Source organism: Morone saxatilis, unplaced genomic scaffold (genome assembly GCF_004916995.1).
Source record: "Morone saxatilis isolate NCDOM2014 unplaced genomic scaffold, NCSU_SB_2.0 Contig23, whole genome shotgun sequence".
In the NCBI taxonomy this organism is placed as follows: domain Eukaryota; kingdom Metazoa; phylum Chordata; class Actinopteri; family Moronidae; genus Morone; species Morone saxatilis.
The window spans coordinates 17,764,634-17,785,708 of record NW_023339796.1 but is presented as its reverse complement, the minus strand read 5'-3'; the positions used below and the strand labels follow the sequence as shown (position 1 = coordinate 17,785,708).

At 40.1% G+C, this 21,075-nt stretch overlaps 1 protein-coding gene across 1 annotated transcript in view; it reads right to left on the bottom strand.

Moving 5' to 3' along the window:
* The window catches only part of LOC118335167 (low-density lipoprotein receptor-related protein 8-like), a gene marked incomplete in the record, with an annotated part of 71,387 nt that overhangs the window by 21,508 nt on the left and 28,804 nt on the right, over positions 1-21,075 (bottom strand). Inside the window, 4 exon segments of the mRNA XM_035671376.1 lie at positions 793-915; positions 2,512-2,634; positions 4,761-5,150; positions 12,971-13,099. Coding sequence (XP_035527269.1) covers positions 793-915; positions 2,512-2,634; positions 4,761-5,150; positions 12,971-13,099 — 765 coding nt within the window.

Below are 21,075 nucleotides of genomic sequence, written 5' to 3'. Positions count from 1 at the left end.
GGGGGGGGGGGGGGCATATGGGGAGAGAGACAGAGGAAGGAAGAAATGGAGGTAGAGGAGAATTACTCTCTGGAATACCTGTTTCGGTCTTGCAATTTCCGTCCCTGGCAGAGGTCAGTCTATGTGAGTGTCAGTCTGTCAGCTGTCACTTTTCACTTCTCAACTGTATGCTCCTCTGAGGAAATGTCATTTTATGAGTTTATGTCTGCTTGTCACTCAGAAACCTTCTTACTGAGTTCTTCAACACAGAAGGAAAGTGATAAACACAGTGTTCTGTTTCTTTAACCCAGACATTACTTCCATTTACTTGTGGTCAATAAAATAGGTTCAGAGATGAAAGAATACAGACAGGAGGAGAGATTATTGCAGAGCAGAAGACGCCTTTTTCTACCACTTGATGGTAATTAGTACATGCAGGCACTTGTTCTGATCAACGGAGGCTGCTGCTAATTTGAGTGAGCATCCAAAGCCTTTGAAATGCAAGGTAATAGGAGGGAGGTAGTCGCATTTTGTTATGGCAAACACGATTATGCTGCAACATTAAATGCTTGAATCCATTTACAATAGATATGTACATGTTTCCTCATTGGACGGGGCTGAGACAAAAGCTGCGCTAACACACACAGTTTCCTTCATTTCATACTACTGGGATATTAAGAAGTAGAAGTACACCAGACGAAAAGTAATAATAAGTAATAAAAAAAGTTCATTTGTATCAAGGGTAAAATCATTTTTGTCAGCTGACACAAGGTTACAACCACAAAAGTATGTGTGCAGAAAAAGTACTCTTACCGCACTCTTTCTTAGGCTCATCTGATCGGTCCTTGCAGTCCTTGACAGAGTCACACACCTTGGAGCTATCAATGCACTCTCCATTTTTGCAAAGGAACTTCAGGGGTCCCTCGCATTTGGTGGCTGCAACAGAAAAGCAGAAAATAAGATCAGCATCTACACTATAAACTGCATGAACATGTATTTGCATAAGTTATTGCAAACTGATTCAGAACCTCAAAGTCAAATTGAATATCTCCAGTGGTTCCCCAGATTATTGAAGGCTCACATGAAACAAGCCAAAATAGCAGTCAAAAATATTTCCAACTCAGATATTCACATCATCCCACATAAAAAGCCTAGTGTAATAAAAACTAAACTTTAATTTGGTCCAGTTTCACAGTGCCAGGGCTTAATTTCCTGCAAAATAATTTTGCACTACGCTGGTAAATTATGCATCATAGTCAAAAGAGGGAGAAGTAATGAAGAAGTGGGCTGGATCCAAACAACATAACATCAACGGTCATTATAGCAGTTCATTTCATAATAATTTATGTCCAGACAAATCCCACATAAATGTATTTAAAGAACAGGTTTCATTAAATCAAATCCTATTTTTGATACTGTTTATGGTCTGCAAGTCTCCTGCAATAGCCATTTGTATTTACATTCTGTAGTCTTCATTGTTAGTGATGAGGTCTGCCATTCCTAGACGGGATTAAAGTAAGTATGTATGTATATTTGTAATCCAGCATTGTTTTAAATCATTGATATCAAACTGTTCACTCTTCACTCTCTGTACACAGTATCAGAGCTGTATTAAGTTAATGTTAATGCTAATGGAACACTTTCTACTGGTCCTTAAAAGTGTTTACCTGGCAAAACACATAATGCGTATGTGATGGCGGTTAGCGCTAAATGCAATCATTGATCGAAACATTACAAAAACATTTCTTCATTTTATGCATTTTTTGACAGCGGATGAGTTTTAAATATTGAAGGGAGAATGGAACAAGAAGCAGAAGCCAGAGCTAAGCTGTTACCCAGGGTGGGCATATTCAACCTGGTAGCAAGGTAACAATCACCTACCATGCTGTGCTGTTGCCATCCACAGCATGAAATCAGATTGTAGTTGATGGAACTATTTATTGAGTTCATGTTTGCCATGGGTCCTAATTTAAAGTATCACACACTATCAGGACAGATTTCTGTGTATTTCCTCATCCCAGCTGTTCCAAAACAATGTGAGTAAGTTTAGCTGCACAGTAAACAAACACCCGTTGCTGTTTCTGACAAAGAAGCTGTTCAAGGAGTGTTTGCTGTAGTATTATTATTAGTGAAATTAACTTCTGATACCAGGAAAGAAATCTTAAGGATTGCAGCCTTAAGGTGTTTCCTATCCATCAATTTCCATTGCACTTTTCATCTGACATTTTTTTCCCTTTATTTCCACAACAAATACAGCTGAGAGGTTTTGGTGAACCATATTATACGATCATCCAGGTCCTGTAGCCAGAAAGTTGTCATTGGGCATTACAAACTCCCTCTTGTTTTAAAGTATTTCACAAAGGCAGACATGTGCAAAAGGCAGAGTAATGCTGAATTAAATATAAATAGCAGACAGAATGACAAATAGGAAGACAGATTCAAACACTTAAAAGAAGACGACAGTTGAACAGGCAGAGAGAAGGACGAATTCTGGCAGCCAGACATGCAGACAGTGATGACAGGTGTACCCACCATTGACACAGCCAGATTCATCGCTGTGGTCAGGACAGTCATGGACCTTGTTACACTGCTTGGTGCCGTGAATGCAGGAACCATCACCACACTGGAACTCATCTGGACGACACGTCAACAGGGCTGTAAGAGGCACACACACACACACAGAAACACACACATGAAATTGGACTTTTTAATCTCAACAAGAGGAACACAATATCCCGGGGCTGAAATCAAGACATTTTAGGCATTTCAGTTTTTCACGAGTCTCTCTACTTTCCACTGTCTAATAAAGACATGCCCAGAAGTGTAAAATAAAATGTAGAAGAATGCATGAATTCAAAAATATAGCTCAATAACATATACAATAATGTCCTTTTATCCATTCACAGCCTGTGTTAGGTGCTGCCTAGGACAGACAGAGTCAACCTGAGGGCGTGTGATGAATGATTTTCAATATAGCAACGCAAAGATGGAGGCAGCATGAAGCCACAGCAAATTTCATTAATAACCCAAGCACAGACAAGCTTTTCATCAACGGGGCCCAGTATGCTCATATAACTCCTCTCTAAACCACACTAAAAAGCAATATATATATAATATAATATGACTGAGGGGGATATGATTTAGTGTTATCACAGACAGGCCCGCTGTAGCCTGGACACACGCATGTAACACACACATATGCACATACAAACACATAACTAGGAGCATAATCTCTATACAGTGTGTCTCTGTATCTGATTTGCCAATTACCTAGTGCTGCATACAGACACATGCACACACAGTGTATTCATAAGAATATATATTAATGTATCACAATTAGGTTTGTCTTGGCCGAAGATTCCGTTTATATAGCAAAGCAATCCTCATACAGACACAAAAGTTAAGTATGTAAATAGTGGTGAAGGTAGAGCATAAATGTTTGCACAGCGGCCTCTGGACAAATGCGGGATTGTGCCTCTAACAGTCTACAGGCCCCTCTCTTAATGCAGGGATCCAGTTGGCTAAACATCAATCTCTTGTAAATGCTGCTTATATGACACCACAGAGTGTGAGAGGTGGGTTTGATGTGTGCACCGCACATCTTGATAATGAATAGTGGGACTATCTGGGCTTCACACTCTGGCTTAGTGAGGCAGAAGCTTCAGGGCTCTCCCATCCATGACCAGCTAATAGGAAAACCTGTTTTATCACAAGGCCCCATCTTCACACGGTGTTTATCAACAGAAACACTTTCTTTACCAGACACATTTAGAAAAAAACAAACTTTACCCCAACTCCAGCAGAGGGGGAATATGCTAAATGACAAAGTAACAGGAAATATTTTCCCACCTTCCAGTCTCAAAGCAAACAAATATATTAGCATACCCTCCACAAAGAGATAATAAATAAAACTGACCTTCAGTGTAATTACTTTGCTGGAATTTGATTGGTCTGAAGCTGTCTTTGAACAAGACGAGCATAATAAATGTAAAAACTCTAGATGCTGAAATATTCATAGTGGTGATACAGTATATGCAAAATCAAATAAAGAAAAACAACTCAAACGCTAACCCAAACATACCATGACCTGTTAGATTTAAACAAGAAGAAAAGGAGGTTATGTATGTAATCACGGTTCTATGGGCAGCCTTGAGCTGGAGGGATGTGCTGTGTACCAATTTTACCCTTCATACTGGTCTTATAGAGAATGTAGTGCATACTAACTGTCATAGTATATTTTATCTTTGAAGTCAGTATAAAAGATTCAATGTAATTTAATGCTTTGTACAAACAGGAGATGCAATGCAGGAATTCAATCAAACTGCGACTTTGGAGTTAATCTGTTTTGTTTTTTTTATAGATTTTTATACATATTTTGTTATGCAGGTATAAATAGCTGGTCTGTGGGACTATAGTGTATATTTCCAGTGAGACTACATACTCAAAACCTGCTTAGAATCAGTATGCAGTATGGAATTGGGACACAACACGGGCCTCCTCACTCAGAGAGCCATGGTTACGTACGTATCATTCTCTGCTGTGCTGAAACTATCCTTCAACCCACTTACATATTACTCATGTAAAGAAACCCTTTCAGACAGAGAATCATTATTCTGCATCAGTGTAAGCAGAGAGGACAGCCGTGACGATAGAGATAGCCTCCGTACAATATAGAACATGTAAGCTCTTGCATAATAAAAAAAGAGAGGAAACGGATGCACAAGAGGGTAGAGTATGAGGGGCCGAAGGAAAGGAGATGCAAAGAAAAAGCAGAAACTTACGGCAGTCGGACTCATCAGACTTGTCCTTGCAGTCTGGATCTCCATCACACTTCCACGTCAGCCGCACACACTCTCCGTTGGCACAGCGAAATTCCCCAGCAGTGCAGTTTGCCCGGCGGTTAGGCAGGTATGAGACCCCGTCACCACCGCAGCGCTCCGGCCCCTCATCCGAACTGTCAGAGCAGTCCGGATCTCCATCGCAGCTCCACATGAGTGGCACACACTCTGAAGTGTTACAGCGCAGATGGTTGGGTCCGCAGGTCAGAGGGGAAGTACACTTGAGCTCATCGCTGCCATCTCCACAGTCGTCGTCACCGTCGCACACGTAGACGGTGGCCAAACACTTGCGGTTGGCACACATAAACTCACCACTGGGGCAGGCTTTGGCATCTAGGGTACCAGCAGAAAGGAACAAATGAGGGCATCTTCTGTTTTACTGTACCCACATTGTAGCAGGGAAGGTGTAACATTTAGTTTGAATTACAGTTTGGTCAATAGGCTGCTAACTCTCCCTTAATTGCTGAAAAGTGGAAATTTAATGATTGTGTTTAGAGGCCTGTGCTTTAAAATGAACTCAAACGTAACAAGCAATTTCACAAACATAAAAAAAACGCACAGCAGTGTTTCAGTTTTTGCTCACAGTGGATGAAATAAAAGAGGCTGTAACACTGGCTACAGCAGTAGGTAGAGAGAGAAAGTTAGACCAGAAGTGAGAAAATTATTGGCTTAAAATAGCTTCAAATATAAGGACACCGTGACAGAAATAGAGTTTCCCAGGTAGGTTGAAAGTCAAGTATTGGTATTATAACTGGGGAAGAGACTGACAGGAGCTGCTGGACAGGCAAAGAGGGGATGATGGTGGTTATCACAAGGAGATGGCGAGAGGCTTCCTCTCCTGTGGAGCTAAGATAATAAAGCCATCTCTGCCTTCTCTGTGACGGATCTCTGATGGTACTTTCTCCTCTCCTAAAAGATCCCTCTCTTTCTGGTGTGTTGGTTTTTCTTGTCTGTTCCCTGGCTCAGCTCTCTCATGTCTAGTACAACAAGGAGATATTGGTTATCCATATGCTGTATGTTGATTTTTTTCTCTTATTTATGGGCTATAACAAACTCAGTTACTAAGATGTTAAAGCACCAAAATCTGTGGTCCAATTACAGGAAACTAGGGCTAGCTATCTCACCTGCCACTTTAACTAGCCAGAGTGCAGCCACTGCACTTTGGTTAGCTTAGCTCCATTTGTAGTTGCTTCTTTCTACATTTCTGTGAAATAATATATATATATTGTTTTTTGTTATTGGAAAAGGTCAGAATCTGGTTTTGACTAACTTTTGACTAAATACTTAGTTACTGCGTTTTGACTTCGTAGGGCAGCACTGACCTTGTTCCTTACTGCATGAAATTGTTTCTACGCAGGAAGAGAAAGTTTGTACTGCAGCTCTCCTCTTCATAAAGCCAACCTCAAGCCTCATGTAAATCTGTTTCTCTCTCTCTCCCTACCTTTTCCAGCTTCCTCTGTCTGTACTCGTGTCTGGCCAAAAGCACTCGGACTATGAAGAGAGTCAGGGTCCCCACTGTGAGGCCAGAGCAGCAGATAGACCAGCACAGGGAGAAGCAGAATTTAATATTTACACAAATCACAGGGAGTTCAGCTTCAACGACGCTGCCTCTGGCTTTTAAGGCTGGTTACAGGAAAGGATTGCTATTTTAAAACTCTGAATCAGAACTTTGTAAAGTGCTAGGATATTGTCATTGACATGCAGGAGAAATCTCACATTTCCCAATGATCAATTAGTTGGTTTGGTCCAAGAGTCAAGATTGTATTTGCATACACAGTTATTTTTAGCTGATAGTGATTTGTACATCAAAGTGTTGATCAGTATTTACATGGCTACAGATTAAACAAGTTTTAAATGCTCTAAATAGATATAAATTAAAAGCATCAACATTCAACCATTAGTTAAAATAATGATGTAGTTGTTCTGGGATGGCTGTTTGAAGCTTTAACACTAAAATCAAACAGGATCAAAAACAGATTCAGAAAAGAGAGCAATCAAATATAGTGGAGTGGAAAATCACAAGCATTTGCACGTGTTGAGTTTAATTGCGTGAGCAAACATCAGATGCAAGATTTTGTCCTAATTACTATGTAATTATACCATATGATAAAGACACTATCTAGTTATTCCATTGCAAACATCAGTGTTTACTTAATTCACTGGTAGCGGCATGATTGCCAAAGGAACACGGGGAAAGCAACTGAAATGAAAAACAAGGGTCGTGGATTCAGTTCAAGGTTTATATTCATTAATATTAAACAAGCTCCATCTGATTCTGATGTGTTTTATAACTACTGTCCCCGTTATTCCTCTACACTCACTTCATACTAATTTGGCACTAAATAATTAAGGGGATTTAACAGACATGTACATTATTACACAAGGGGCAGACCATTAGTAATGTACATGAGTAACCTGATGTAACCAGGCCACTCATGTACAGAGAGACTTTGTTTTCCAGTGGGGGCACTGACTAAATGAATTTTAAGACTTTTGAGCAACTTGGAGCCCACAGACTGTATAATGTTGTACAAGTCAGTGGGTTTTAAATGATAAATAAATCACAGAGGGACTCAGCACTTCACTCAGTGGGTTGAACCTTCAAATGTATTATCCATTTATGTACAGAATTTGGAATGACTGTTTAAACAAAAGCAGGAAAATAACATGCTATACACCAAACGGATGTATATGTATACATACATTGCATGAACAGTATGTACACTATATTATATGCATCTTCTGCACACACAGAAGATGAAACAAATACTGCTGAAATAATTCGCAAATCATTAAACACAGCAGACATCTCATTGGCGTTTTACTTTCTGAAATTGCTGATAGACGAGCAACTTTTTGGATCCTTCATTTTATTTCTCAGTTGACTTTTCCTGCAAACTTAAAAATTTTCTCCGGACAGGCTACCTTGATGATTGTTATCAAAGCACACATACATTTTGTTTGCTAGAAATAATGAATAATACATAATTAAACAGAAAATAGGCTATGATGTCAACTAATAAAAACTTTATTAATATGCAAAATCCACTCACACAATCATATATTGCTCCTCTTTCAATTCCTTGGATGGGAGAATCTTTTCTATGACTACTGCCATGGTAGTCATAAGCTGGCAGCTTAACCCACTTTACTTTTCCTGGCAGCTTTGGTGAGTTGTTGCCAGCGGCAACCAGTGACTCAGATGTAGAATCAAGAGATGACCGGTCGTTCTACTTACATTAGCATTACAGCTGATGACTGTGTGTGCGTGTGAATAGTCAGAATGCACAAAGAAAAGATACAATTTTTAGCGCAGTAAGAGGGAGATAGAGGAGGAGTGAGATAAAAGAAAGACCTCCAGGTTGTGTGTAAGCATGCAAAAACATTTTGGTACACGCGCAAATACTTCTGAGCACATCAGTCACTGTGCAGCTTTACGTCCTCTTGGCTTGCTCATAGATATTCATAGATTTCAACTGAAGGGACAGTTCAGACCTGTCTACTCTGCTCAGAGAGCTGAGGGCCACTGCAGCAAGGTCACTGGAACACACACATCCACTAAAGACAATCCTGGAAAGGTAGAAACACACACACACACACACTCTCCCACTGCCTGCCAGTTCAGACGGGTTATACTCTCACCAGGGAAAGAGTTCGGTGGCTGACCTTTCCTGTGATGCCACACACACACTACAGCAAACACAGCTGTAATAGAGAAGAAACAACTCTCTCATCTAGAGTGACAACCAAAGAAAAGGTAACAGAGGACAAGATGGGGGTGAAAGTGGAGGCAGTTTCTAACCGCCCCCCTGATATCATTACTGATTGAGAAGGTTAGCTAACTGAGGGGGGAGGGCAAAGGAGGCACACAATGAGTGCTGAGATGTTTAGATGTTTAGCTAAATCAGCAGAATGACAGGGGAAAAAAATTGTCAGTGGAAGTAAAATGTGTAAAAGCTTCATGCACTTTATCCGCTAGTTCAGTTTCACTACAGGGGCAAGGAGACAGCTGTGAGGAGCGCAGGAAGTAATTGTTTGCCTCGTACTATGAAAGCAGCTTTAAATATGAATCAAGAAAAACATGCCAAAATAGAACCTCACAGAAATATTATATGCGCTCACCAGGCAGTCAACTTTGCCTGACACTGACTGCAAATGCAAACACACGTGAAAACACACAAATCCAAAGACCGGCTCCTGTGCCTCGCAATAGATCCCAGCAGACAGGCATGCTCAGGAGAGATGCCTGCTGGAGTAAGTGCACATTAATCTCCACATCGCTGAGGGTTGAGGACAGTTCAACTTTCTCGTGGAGCCTCTCTAGAACTGCTGCTTAATGTAATGTTGATCAGGAAAAGCTTCCTCTGGTGAGGGCTAGATTCTACTTAATACATAATTCAACATGTAGATGACTCAATTAGCAGGATGCCTCTGCAAGATTTGCTTTTTCAAGTCTGCGGCAGGCTGTGCACTCTGTAAATTTCTACTAATAGTAGAGCGCGCTGGGGCTAACTTGATACGTTCAAGCTCTGTCAGTTTACGGAGTGCAACCTCTCTACTAACATTTGGGCAAATATGACTAAAATGTTTTGCTCACAGTAAGCAGGAGCATATATATAAGCATATATATGTATATATAATATCTTTTTTTACGAGTAGCATACAGGGAACTACAACCTGAATTTCATTGTAAGTAAGTAAAGTTAAAGGGAAGTTATGCTTTACTGATCCCTGTAGGGAAATCCATTCTCTGCATTTTACCCATCCTTAGTATTGGGAGCAATGGGCAGCCACCGTGCAGTGTCCAACCTCAGATCTGAGCATGTACCTTGGTGACCCTAATAAACATGTTTAGATGGTAGGGAAAGCGGAGCACCGGAGGGAACCAACAAAAACACAGGGAGAACATGCAAACAAAAACGCTCTGCCCCAGCAGGGAATCCAACCCAGGACATCCTTGTTGTGCAGCAACAGTGCTAACCACTGACTGTGTCGCCACTATACAATCCTGCATTGTAAAATGAGCAATTTAAAAAAAAAGCATTCATGTGATAGACAGCAAAAGAACAGACTCACACTGGGGGTGCTTTCACAACTCATCTGTTCTGTGCAGTTCCAATCAAATCTGGTGTGTTTGCCCTTCTGGTTAGTTTGTTTAGGCTGGTGTGAGAACTGTCATTCAAACTCTGGTGTAAATGCAAAGAAGAACAACCTAAGAATTGTGGGATACTGAATTTGTGACACTTGTATGAGTTCGAAGGCTTAACTAAACGAATTCATGCATTCCTACTGTTGATCAGGAAACTCATGAAGTAATCAATTATTTGTACCAGATCAGGTGAAAATGGGTTTTGAAATTAAAGGCGTGTTGTGCTTGTGTCATACTACATGATTCTCTCATTTCTGTCCTTAGTTTTTCCCTGTTAATCATTATTTATAACCAGCTGCAGAGCCAACTAATAGTTTGATAATCAACTTTTTTATATCACTAGAGAGAATGAATTAAGCCACAAGGTGCAGTGACATGGAGCATGAATTGATGTGACAGTCATTGGAATAAACTTGTTTTGATTTCCCCAAACAGGTCCACACAGCGCTGCAGGCTGCCATGTCACTCAAACTGAGCAATAAATGATTTATGTGTCAGTACATGTGAATTCATGTCTATAACTTTATTTTAAAAAGTAATTGTGAAAGGCTAATTCAAAAATGTGCAGGTGAAGGTAGAGTGGGAATATTTTGAATTAACTGCACCCAAAGATGATTTGGAACTACATTTGCAGCCTCACTCACTGAAGTTTGCAGCTGAGCCTTTGCTAGCCGGCAGCAGCAAAATGCAATTGGATACATACACTATGCTGTTCGTGAAATTGCTTTATTGTCGATTTGTACGACTGCTGCTGCATCATTTTACACACCTTTATTCATTCATCTTATACCTCTAAACCCAAACATACAGCTGAGTTAATGCTGCTTTGAGGTGAATTCTCCAGCTGCCCCTATGCCAACAGCTAGCCCGCAATGAACAGACACACTGAGACATACTCAAACCAATTGGTAATTTCCACCATTTCTCCCTGGCCTCACTTCATGACTGTGAATGTGAAAGATCTAAAACCTTCTGTCTGCAGTACTTAGGAGTAATACAGCACGCAGTCCTTTTGACAAAAGGCAATTATCATCTGCGACCAGCTCTAGAAGTCATTTAAGTTTGCATTTACAGAGGGTTTTTGTGTAATTTACAATACTTAGACAATACAGCACACTCAATGCTGAGAACGCTGATTTCGAGTCTGAAAAATATAAGATTAGTCTCAAGGACAATGATTTGAATGTAATTTTCTTCCTATTGTTTATTCTTCTAATAGCCAGGCATGGTCAGCAAAGCATGAGTAAGGGCTGGCTAGGTTAAACAGTGCAAGACTCATTGGTATTGTTAACCTCTAATAGGAGACAAGGTGAGAAATTGGGCAAACAGGTTAACCTCACTTTTAGAGCTATATAAAGATCTGACTACTTCTTGCATTGGCATTGGTATTAAATTTAATGAAGCATGTCCAATATGATCATTCTTTAGGACACTCGGCTGGACCACAAACATAACACTGAAGAATCAATGCTTGGTACCTCCTCAGATTGATCTGCAGTGAGGTAACATTTAAAAGCTTCTTGCCCTTGATTTAAGCATCATCTTTTACGCTGACATTAGACCTAATCAGTCTTCAGATAAACTGGCTTGAGTAGCACTTAATAGGCCTAAATTGCGATGTTATCCAGCAACTATGCTACCCTGGTGTCAGAGTCAACTTCTCCCTCCCGGTCACACTGGGGGCGGCGTTTACCTCTGGAGGGATTTTGGCATTTGCCTGGGTGGGCGGCAGCCTGCTGCCTGCCCTCATGTCACTACTGAGAGGCTTAAGACTGCCGCATCAATACAGACATTAGAATGAAAAAAGGATTAGCACAGGCTAGACTGGGTCTCAATGGACAGTGCAGTGAAAAGCCATCTAAGCTAGGAAGGCATTAGATCTAAAGTCAATGGAATCACTACCACTTGCTCTGGCGTGAGCGTGTGGGGCCACTTTGAGACAGGGAGTCATTGACAGGCCACTGGCAGGCTGATCCAGCAAAAATATCTTTATTGCACGACAAATTAAAAGCTCTTATATCAGGTATCTTTCAAGGAAGAGATGGTAGATATCTATTCAAGAAGACAGTTTCTCTGATTTATGTTTTAATTGTATGCCATATCCATTTGGCTTCTTCTCTAAATAGAAACTCAAAATTGCGTGTTCTCAACAAATAAACATAAATTGCTGAGACACCAGCCAGTCACAATATGAACACCCACACACTCACAAACAACTAAACAGGGAGCAGATGCCTGTGGAAACGAACATCATTTATATAGGATAATAAGGAGAAGGCTTTTTTTTTCTCTCGCTCCGTGCATTTGCCGCCACGTGCCATTTTGCACAATCTTCAAAGTCTAAATGCCACACCCCCTACAGCTCTCTTGCCTCAATCATTTTTTTTTTTTTTGACGTGAAGTGAAAAGGGAGAGAGGGAGAGAGAGAGAGAGAAAAGAAGAAGCCGATTCTTCACGGCACCTCAGAAGTAGGGCAAGGATAGTCCCTGCAGGGGGCTGGGGGTGGGGGCAGCGCACGGTTGAGTTGTCTGATTGGCTGGGTGGGGGGTGATGTCATTTTTGATGGTTCTGAGGACCCTGCAGTGGAAAGGCTAAAGACTCAAGGTTCAACATGTGATGAGAGAAACCTCAAAATATTAACAAAAAGCTGTGAATTTCTGATACTCCACACCAAGTACCATTCAACATCAAAGGGGACTTTGTTGTCAAGTGCAGCTGGCTTAAAACTCAAACCTCACTTCAAATCCCTCTAATTATATAGCATGTTCCCTGCTGCGCTTTAATGTCTCAAGCCTCTGGATGATAAGGGAGATGTGAAAGGATGAAAGCCAATAAAATACAAAAAAAAGGAGTGTGTGAGCCTTGTCAAGTCATTCATTTCTGCACATCTGTCATTGCCACTGTTTGAATTTAAACACAGTTAGCAGTGAACCAGCAGAAACAATGGTTCATGTATTTATTTTGGGCTTATTTCCATTATGGTAGCCATCTTTGACAAACTCACCAGACGCGCAGTCTTCTTCATCCGCCCCGTTCTCGCAATCCTTCTCCCCGTCGCATCTCCATGACAACGAGACACACTTGTTGGTGGATCCCCCACAGTCAAATTTCTCTGGAGGGCAGGTCTGTTTGCCTGTGGGCAGAGATAAAAGAGATAGGGAGATTACTGCAGTGGTTTTATGGTCCCATAAAGGCAGCAACAAAAACATCTACAAGACACTGCTGGACTTGATTTCTATCATCCCCATGATGCAGTTAAAACCCATCCAAAACTGCACCACTCTGGCCAATTGATTTTACTGTCTGGACTGCCTCTAAAGAGACATGGCGAAAGATCATGAAATACAGCAAATGCACAGTTGGCTGTAAAGCAAAAGAACAACTCAGCCCCCCTCCTCCTTTTCCTGCCAATCTGCTCTAGTTGGCACGGTGTAGGTTTGATCCAGATTACACTGCGTTTAATATGAAGCATGTTGTTAATTATACATCTTTGCTTACAGTGCAGCCTTAAGCCTCCCGGAATGAAATCGATGGGTCAGCCTATGCAGAAAATCCTTTATGTTTTTGATGATTTTATTTTCATATTGAATGTAAGAACAATGGTTCCCAACACTTCCCAAAACCACACTGATTTTTAACACTATTATTTATATTAAAGTTGATATTGTTAAAAATATATTTTCCTACAATTCATTGTTTAGGTTAGTTTGGTCAAGTTTGTAATTGTGCTATCACCACTAGGAGCGACAGAAGCTGGACGTTTTAACCCTTTATCCATTACTTATCAATTATCTACTATTTCATCTTTTTAAGCTAACCATAGCTAACTATTTGATTGATACTTTCACACACTAATTACAACACATAGTATTCAGATGGTACAGGAAAGTCTATAACTATATATTTTTTCATCAAATTGTAATTTCTATTTTTTTTTAAATCAGTTGTGTGACGATCTTTGTACGCACCCCCTGGCAACTGCAGAAGTATATACTTAGACTTTCACCACCCTTTGCAGCTGCATATCAAGGTTGCCTTTGAGACCTTTTAATGATCGTGTTTTCGTTTTTACATGAGCTCACTGAAACAAGAGCTCACTTGTTACAGCTGACAAACAATGCAATAAGAAGATAATTTGTAGCGTGCCGACTGAGAACACGCTTCATAATGAACATCATTTATGAGGTTACAACAGACCCTCTGATGCTGTCACTAGCAATGTTAGGTGTAGACTGTTGTGGGTGATTGAACCAGACAGGAAGAAGGTCTGCCAAACCATCTTGCTAAAGAAAGCACATCTGTTTATATGGAAATACATTGGTTAGAACGCTTCACTTAGGCTAAATTTAATTCCTTTTTATTTAATGTAAATTCAATATGCAGTAGTTTTTAATTTTTAAATGAGCTACTGCATATCTTCCATGACAATGACAGGGTGCATTTATATTGCAGGGTGCATTTTAGTTTTTCCTGGTTGGTTTTTATATTAATTTTTATGTTTAATTTAATTTGCTATAGTGGAAATGTATATTATGTTGTATCACTGATAAAATCATTTATACAATAAGTATGAAGTGCAATGCCATTTTAACAGTTGTAGTGTAAAAAACCTTTTTGTCCAAGTCAGAACAATAATTCCAATTTGCCTTGTTTATGATTATGTGTTTGTATAATGACAATAATAATAATCTTTTTGTCTGTTCAAAAATATTTTAATTGATTGGTTTCGGACTCGGGAAGCCATATTCTCTAACAAAAATAAAAAATACACTTTTCTAACAATAGATACACAAAAACAAAAAGGATCGCTTAAAAACTGAAAGGGACACTCAGAGTTGAAAAATAGACATGTCAGCGCTCACTGTCAGAGAAACTTTGTATAAGCTGCAATATTTTTAAATTTTGGGCATTTCATTTTTTATGGTTATTTAGCTGGTATTTTGCTATAGAGACAATGTGGATACCGACAGGAAAGATAGAGTAGGGTGTGAAAGAGCGGTACAATATCCATTGAGGGTCCCTGGTTGTAATTAAACACAGTATGATGTGCAGCTTAACTGTTAGGCCACCAGGAGGCTTAAAAAGGTGTTTTTTTGGAAGTCTGTAGCAAAAGTTGGGCAGTAACTTTGCTGCCCTGACTTCACTTAAGAGTTCATTCCACCACTGTGGGTTCAGAAAAGAAAAGAGCCTTGACCGAGATGATTGACCACAGGGTCCTCAGAGTGACAGGGCGGCCAATCGTGCAGAAGCAGAGGAAGCAGAGCACGATGGTCGGGTCACAGCCGAGTGGCCGAGGGTTTGATCATGGCTTGGCGGTATGAAGGAGCAATTCCTTTCACCGCCCTGTAGGCCAGCATCAGACTGGATTAGAGCTGCAACAGAGAAGGAGAGTGATGTGCACTTCTGTACCTCACTTCCTTGTTACTTATCAGCCAACATGAATAGATCTGGAATAGGCTTGTACTAGCTGATATATCCGCTTGGCAGATAAGTAAGGCAACCACACACTGGTAACCACCATTAGATGCCGTTTGAGTAGAAGGTACATTTTTCAGCCCTTCACTTGTGTATGTGTGACTGTCCCTGCAGCATGGAGGGGTGACAGTAGAGAAGAGGCTGGAGGGGCAGCTGGTGCCTGGGGAGAACCGGCAGCGAGAATGGCTGATGCAACCAGGTCCTGACCCTACACACACACACACACACACACACACAATACTGGACACTGCAGTGCTCGGGGCTGTTTCCAAACCACCGGCTCAGAGGACATCGCAGTACTCTACTTGCTGACATCTACGGTACCTACAATGATTTTTCAGTCCACAAATAGTAGTTCTAAACAAATTGCAGCATTATGTCGCTGAACAACAGCTTACTGTAATTCATGCTTTGTCACAGTTTTATACAGAAATACTGTGCCGCACAATGCCCTGCTGTTACAGTGGTGCAGTGAGTAAAACAGCAGCATAGTAAGAAAGGGAAGTAAGAGATGGAGTGATATAGAGTGCAGTTAACCTCTTCTACCTTCCAGCTCTGGAAAGGCTGTCATGGCTTTTGAACGTCTTATAATAGTGATAGTTCATTTTTCTGTTCCTCTTTCATGTGTAAGGAGGTTTGGAAAGTGTCTTACTAAGGCACAAAAAATATCTAGTCAAGATATGTGTGACTTTGATGTTGCCTGCCTGTGATATGTTTTTCACTTCTTTCCAGACACAAATGTCAACTGTTGAGTAAGCAAAGAAACTTAATGAAGACTCAAGAAGAAAAAAATGGAAAAGAAAGACTCGCTAAAAATGAATGATTACAGCTGATTAATGTCAGGAAACCAAACAACTGGCTGGCTGGTCAGGGAGGAAACGCAAGAAACATTTCCTAGAAACGTCTGAGATGAAAGAGACGAGGGATCTTTGAGAGAGGAAATTACATGCTGTCTGAATGAATTCGCACTAATGGAGGTCCAACGAGGACCTGACAGAAAACAAGAAACAGAAAGGGAAAATACAAGAAAGGGGAAAAGAGAAACACAGAGGGAAGCTTCAAAAGAAAAAAGAATCCATAAGAAGGGAGATGCGCCAAGAGCAAGATACTGTATGAAGGGGGAAATGAAGAGACAAACTGCTGCATGACCTTTCAGATTTTTATCCTAAAGCAAAATCAAAGCCATCCATACCAAGTGGAAAGAGATGAAGGAGGAAAGTCAGGCAGAGTGTATACCTGAGCAGAATCTGAATCCACCAAGCGGAGGGCGAGCTGTCCCCTCTTTTTAACTGATGACTCTTTAATGAAGTGTGAACACTGTTCCTCCCAAATCCAAACAAAGAAACCAAACTTAACTACAACCAAGTGTGTGGTACCTCACTACTCCTCATGACAGCTATTGATTAGTGAAACCTCAGATTTTATAAAGACATAGGTAATGGGTTTTTGCTTGAGAGGGAGGCGACATAATAAAAGCCAATTAATCACAGACAAACCGACTGCCCGACTCTTGTTTACCATCAGAGTGAAAAATGAGGATTCATCTCCGCTGTGGCGTTTTGGCAGGTTTGTTTAGACTTATCACCTTTTACAGACCCAAAGCAGTGTTCATCCCAACCCTGCAAAGGTGCAATAGCTTTAGCTTTTTTTTATTTGATCATCACGATTGACCTTGTTATTGCTGACAGCCTTTTACCCTAACATGGTTTTCAATGAAGAAGTGTAAAAAGCCTTCCATTTGTCAGTTGTCATCAGGCGTGCAGTATAACACTCTGATACAGAGGGGCCTAATAAGCACAGTGGAGCTAAAAAATGTGTTAAACTGATAACAAACTGCAGCTTCATAACAAATGTAATACTACATTATAACATGACATGGAGCTCCCAAAGTAATCATTTGCAGCCTATTCATATAAATTAATGTCTATTTTGCAGTTTCCAGTCGCTAATAGATATTGTACAGCAGTGATTCATCCCACAGCTTTTACGTGTGAATGTGTGCGCTCAGCATATTGTGACAGCCTGATTTGCCTATATAGCTAGTTCCAGTTAGTAACGTGTCTGTTAAATTCCTAAAATCATTATTGAGTAGCCCTGGCCCCATTTTTCAACAGCTAGAGTTAAAAGGCTTTGAGATCTGTGTGCATCTATTTAAATCTGTGTACTGTAAGCATGTTCCCAGGCATGTTCAACTGTCCAGCTTCTGATGGGGAAGGAGATAACTCCTCTGCCTCAGAGCCAAAAAGGCACAAAACACTCTGAGTCATACTCAGATTCACTGCTTCATTAAACCGGGTTAGTGTGGCCATGTCCTCCTCTCTGAATTATAGATCTGGTACAGCGGAGAACACTTGCTGCTTGCAAACTACAAGATGGAAAATTGTTATTTTCAGCAATGTGCATTAGCAGGTAATGTAATGTGGCATGCACCTCTGCTTAATATCAAGTGGTGTATCTGACCCCCCTGGGTGTGACTTAATCCGCTGAATAGAGCCAGGCTGATGTATTGGCAGTATGCCAGTCTGTTGCAGGGCTAACACAAATACACAACCGTTTCACACTTAACTGCTGAGGGGCTGTTTAGAAAACTCACTATGCTCCCATCTAAAAAAAATCATAGTTCATCATTTTTATTATTTTTAAGTTATTGTTCAGACTTTACTGTCATCTAGAGCTGCAATGGACATGATTAACAATGTTGTCGACTGACAGAATCTGCAACTTTTCTGAAAACAAATTCATTGTAATTTTTCAAGAATAAATCCCAACAGTTACCTTGTTCCAGCTTCTCAATTCTGATGATTGGATTTTTTTTTTGTCTTATGTGATCGGAGTTATTGACAAAAAATGTAAATGTAAAGAAAATAATTGAGATAAGATAATAAATAATAAAGATAATAAAAGCAATCATTAGATGTGGTCATCAATAAGTTACTGTACTGTGCAACTATTGTGTAAAATATCCTACCTCTTTATCACTACTAACCCTTGTGGGATCAAAAATATACATGTTAAATGTTTGTTTCCTCAAAATAGATTAAGAAAAAGGAAGGCTTCCAATGCCAAAAAAAGCAACTTTTATTTCATTTCAGACTGACAAAACTGCAGAAGCCAATAGGTTTGACAGCAAAAAATGTTTGGGTTAAAGCAGAGTGCCAAACTGAAACTGCAGGTTCTTCTGAAGTCTATTATATTAAGAGTTTGTGTCACAAAGAAAATAGCTCTAAAATATGAATTACAGCATCGGCCTAAAACTCCAAAATTGTCAGTCTATGAAATTTTGATCAGCCATGGTTTTAAGTTTACCCACATAGTAACTTACAAAGAAACCGTTTCTGAAGAGAAACCTACTTTTGTTGTGACACATTAACAATTTATTATGGAACAAAGTATCACAGAGTCAACAGAAAAAATAGAGAATAAAGAGCCACATAGCTAAATGTACTATATATCTGTGTATGTGTGTCTGTTCCTATTAGCAGTGTCGACATAAACAGCCTGCAGCAAATGTACCTGCAAACACCTCTCTCACAGGACCTACAAAAACAATCCACATATCCACATGAACACACACAGAACTATAGCATCCAGTGTGTGCAATGCAAACATCTTTAAAAGAAAGAAAATCTCTCAATTATAAAGTCAATAAAAAAAGCGAGGCTTTATTATTTACTCCGCCAGAAAAGAATCTCAAGGGGGTTTGAAGCTCAATATCTACAAAGAGGTTTATAAAAGGAAGTTTTCATTAAAACTGCTTCCAAAGAAATATCTATAATCCACGTAAAATTACATAACACTTAAAAAACTAATTGAAAACATGGATTTAAAAGAAAAAGTTCAATGTGTTTGAATGATCCACATTTTCCAAATATGCACCAGTTCAGGGTGACATCTTCACATAATGAAAGACTCCCCAAGAAAGATGAAACACTGTGAAGCTCCCTCATGCCTGTCAACTTCTAGAAATGAATTTAAAGAGAGGACAAACTGACACGCAGAACTGAGCTGAACTCAGCAATTTTGTCAGAAAGTGTCAAGTATCTAAAACATCCTTTTAAATCCTTAAACTAAAAATGTCACTGCTTTGGCCAGGGAGCAGAGAAGCTGCTGCACAGCCAGTTGCAATGGCCCAGTTCCTCTTTGATTACAGACTAATCTAATATAAAAACTATGAGCTCTGGCACTTCACATGTTTCTCCAAAGAGTCATTCATTTTTCAGCGCTCGCGAGTAACTCCCTCAGTGTGGCCCGAATTTGAATTCTTAATATGGCAGTGTAATGCTACTCCAGCGTGTAATTGTGAATCCACTCAGTGAGCCAGAATGATTGTGGCACAGATGTCAGCAGCACCAAGTCCACAATGCCTCAGCCGAAAGCGAGCGTGTACTGTATGTTTGTGCACATGTAAAACTGAAATAGACACAAAGTACAGGAGAGTTGGGGGGGCAAATTGAATGAAAAACAAGATGAGGGTTTTCTGCATGTGAGAGTACAGCCTAACATAACTGGAGCATGATGCATTAAGGTGAATGCTCGCTGTATGTAATTAGCCCGTGTAAAACGGTTGCACACTCCCCGGTTTCTGCTATTTACATAATGGCAAATTTCATATCTCTATCACGTTAAAGATTGGATGCAGTCTGTGTGAAATTCCGCCCTTCCCTCCGCTGTTAAGAAAACAAAACAAGCGCCACTTTAGCAAAGTTTAATTGATAAATGTGAAGCTTGGGAGCTTCTGACTTTAAGCTAAGTGTTGCATGGGATTGGGGTGTTAAGCAAAATGCTGATGTTGGTGACATTTCACACTGGTTATACTGCATATTCATGTCAGAGGTTTTTTGAATTTTTACTCTATTCAGAAAAATACAGCACATCAAGACAGGCATGCAGTTTTCCAATATAACAATGTTGATGAGATAGATGATACGAGAGCCATTCAAGGGTAGGTTGGTTGCTGTTGCCTAAGATGGCGCATGCATATTCGCACAATGTCCATCCTTGAGTGTGATTATGGCACAGTTGGATCCACTCACAACTGAAAGACAGCTGTGATGAAGTGGATCTCATTAGCAATCCCTCCGTTCAGGATAAAGCCTCAATCTGAACACATAATGAAGGAGGGCTGAGCAGCGCTGGGGACTACCTGGATTATAGTACTTTGAGGAGCAAGGATAGCAAATAACACACTACACCTAAAAAGATACTTAAGACAAGATAGTTAAAACAAAACCACAAGATTTCTGACGAATTTGAAAATCTATACAGATTATTTTTTTGCACATAGAAGCAAAAACAATTTTCATTGTTGGTTTTCAGAAAATGTATACATAACATCATATGAATACATATGGGATTTCCATATAAATGGTCGTCTTCTTAGCCAAGATCTCTATCTCTTTATTCTGCAGCCAAGAGATGAAGCCTTCCTTCATTTATCTTTAATTGGATTTCCAATATAAACTTGTTATCCTTCTTCAGAGGTCCCTTTATGTCTCCCTCCTTGCACTCAACTTTCTGGGCGTGACATTAGAAGCTTTGCTCGCCTGCTACATTATTCATCGAACCGACCCACACATGCACAGCCAATAAAATGTAACAAAACTAGAATGAATATCCTCTCAAAGACTCACTCGG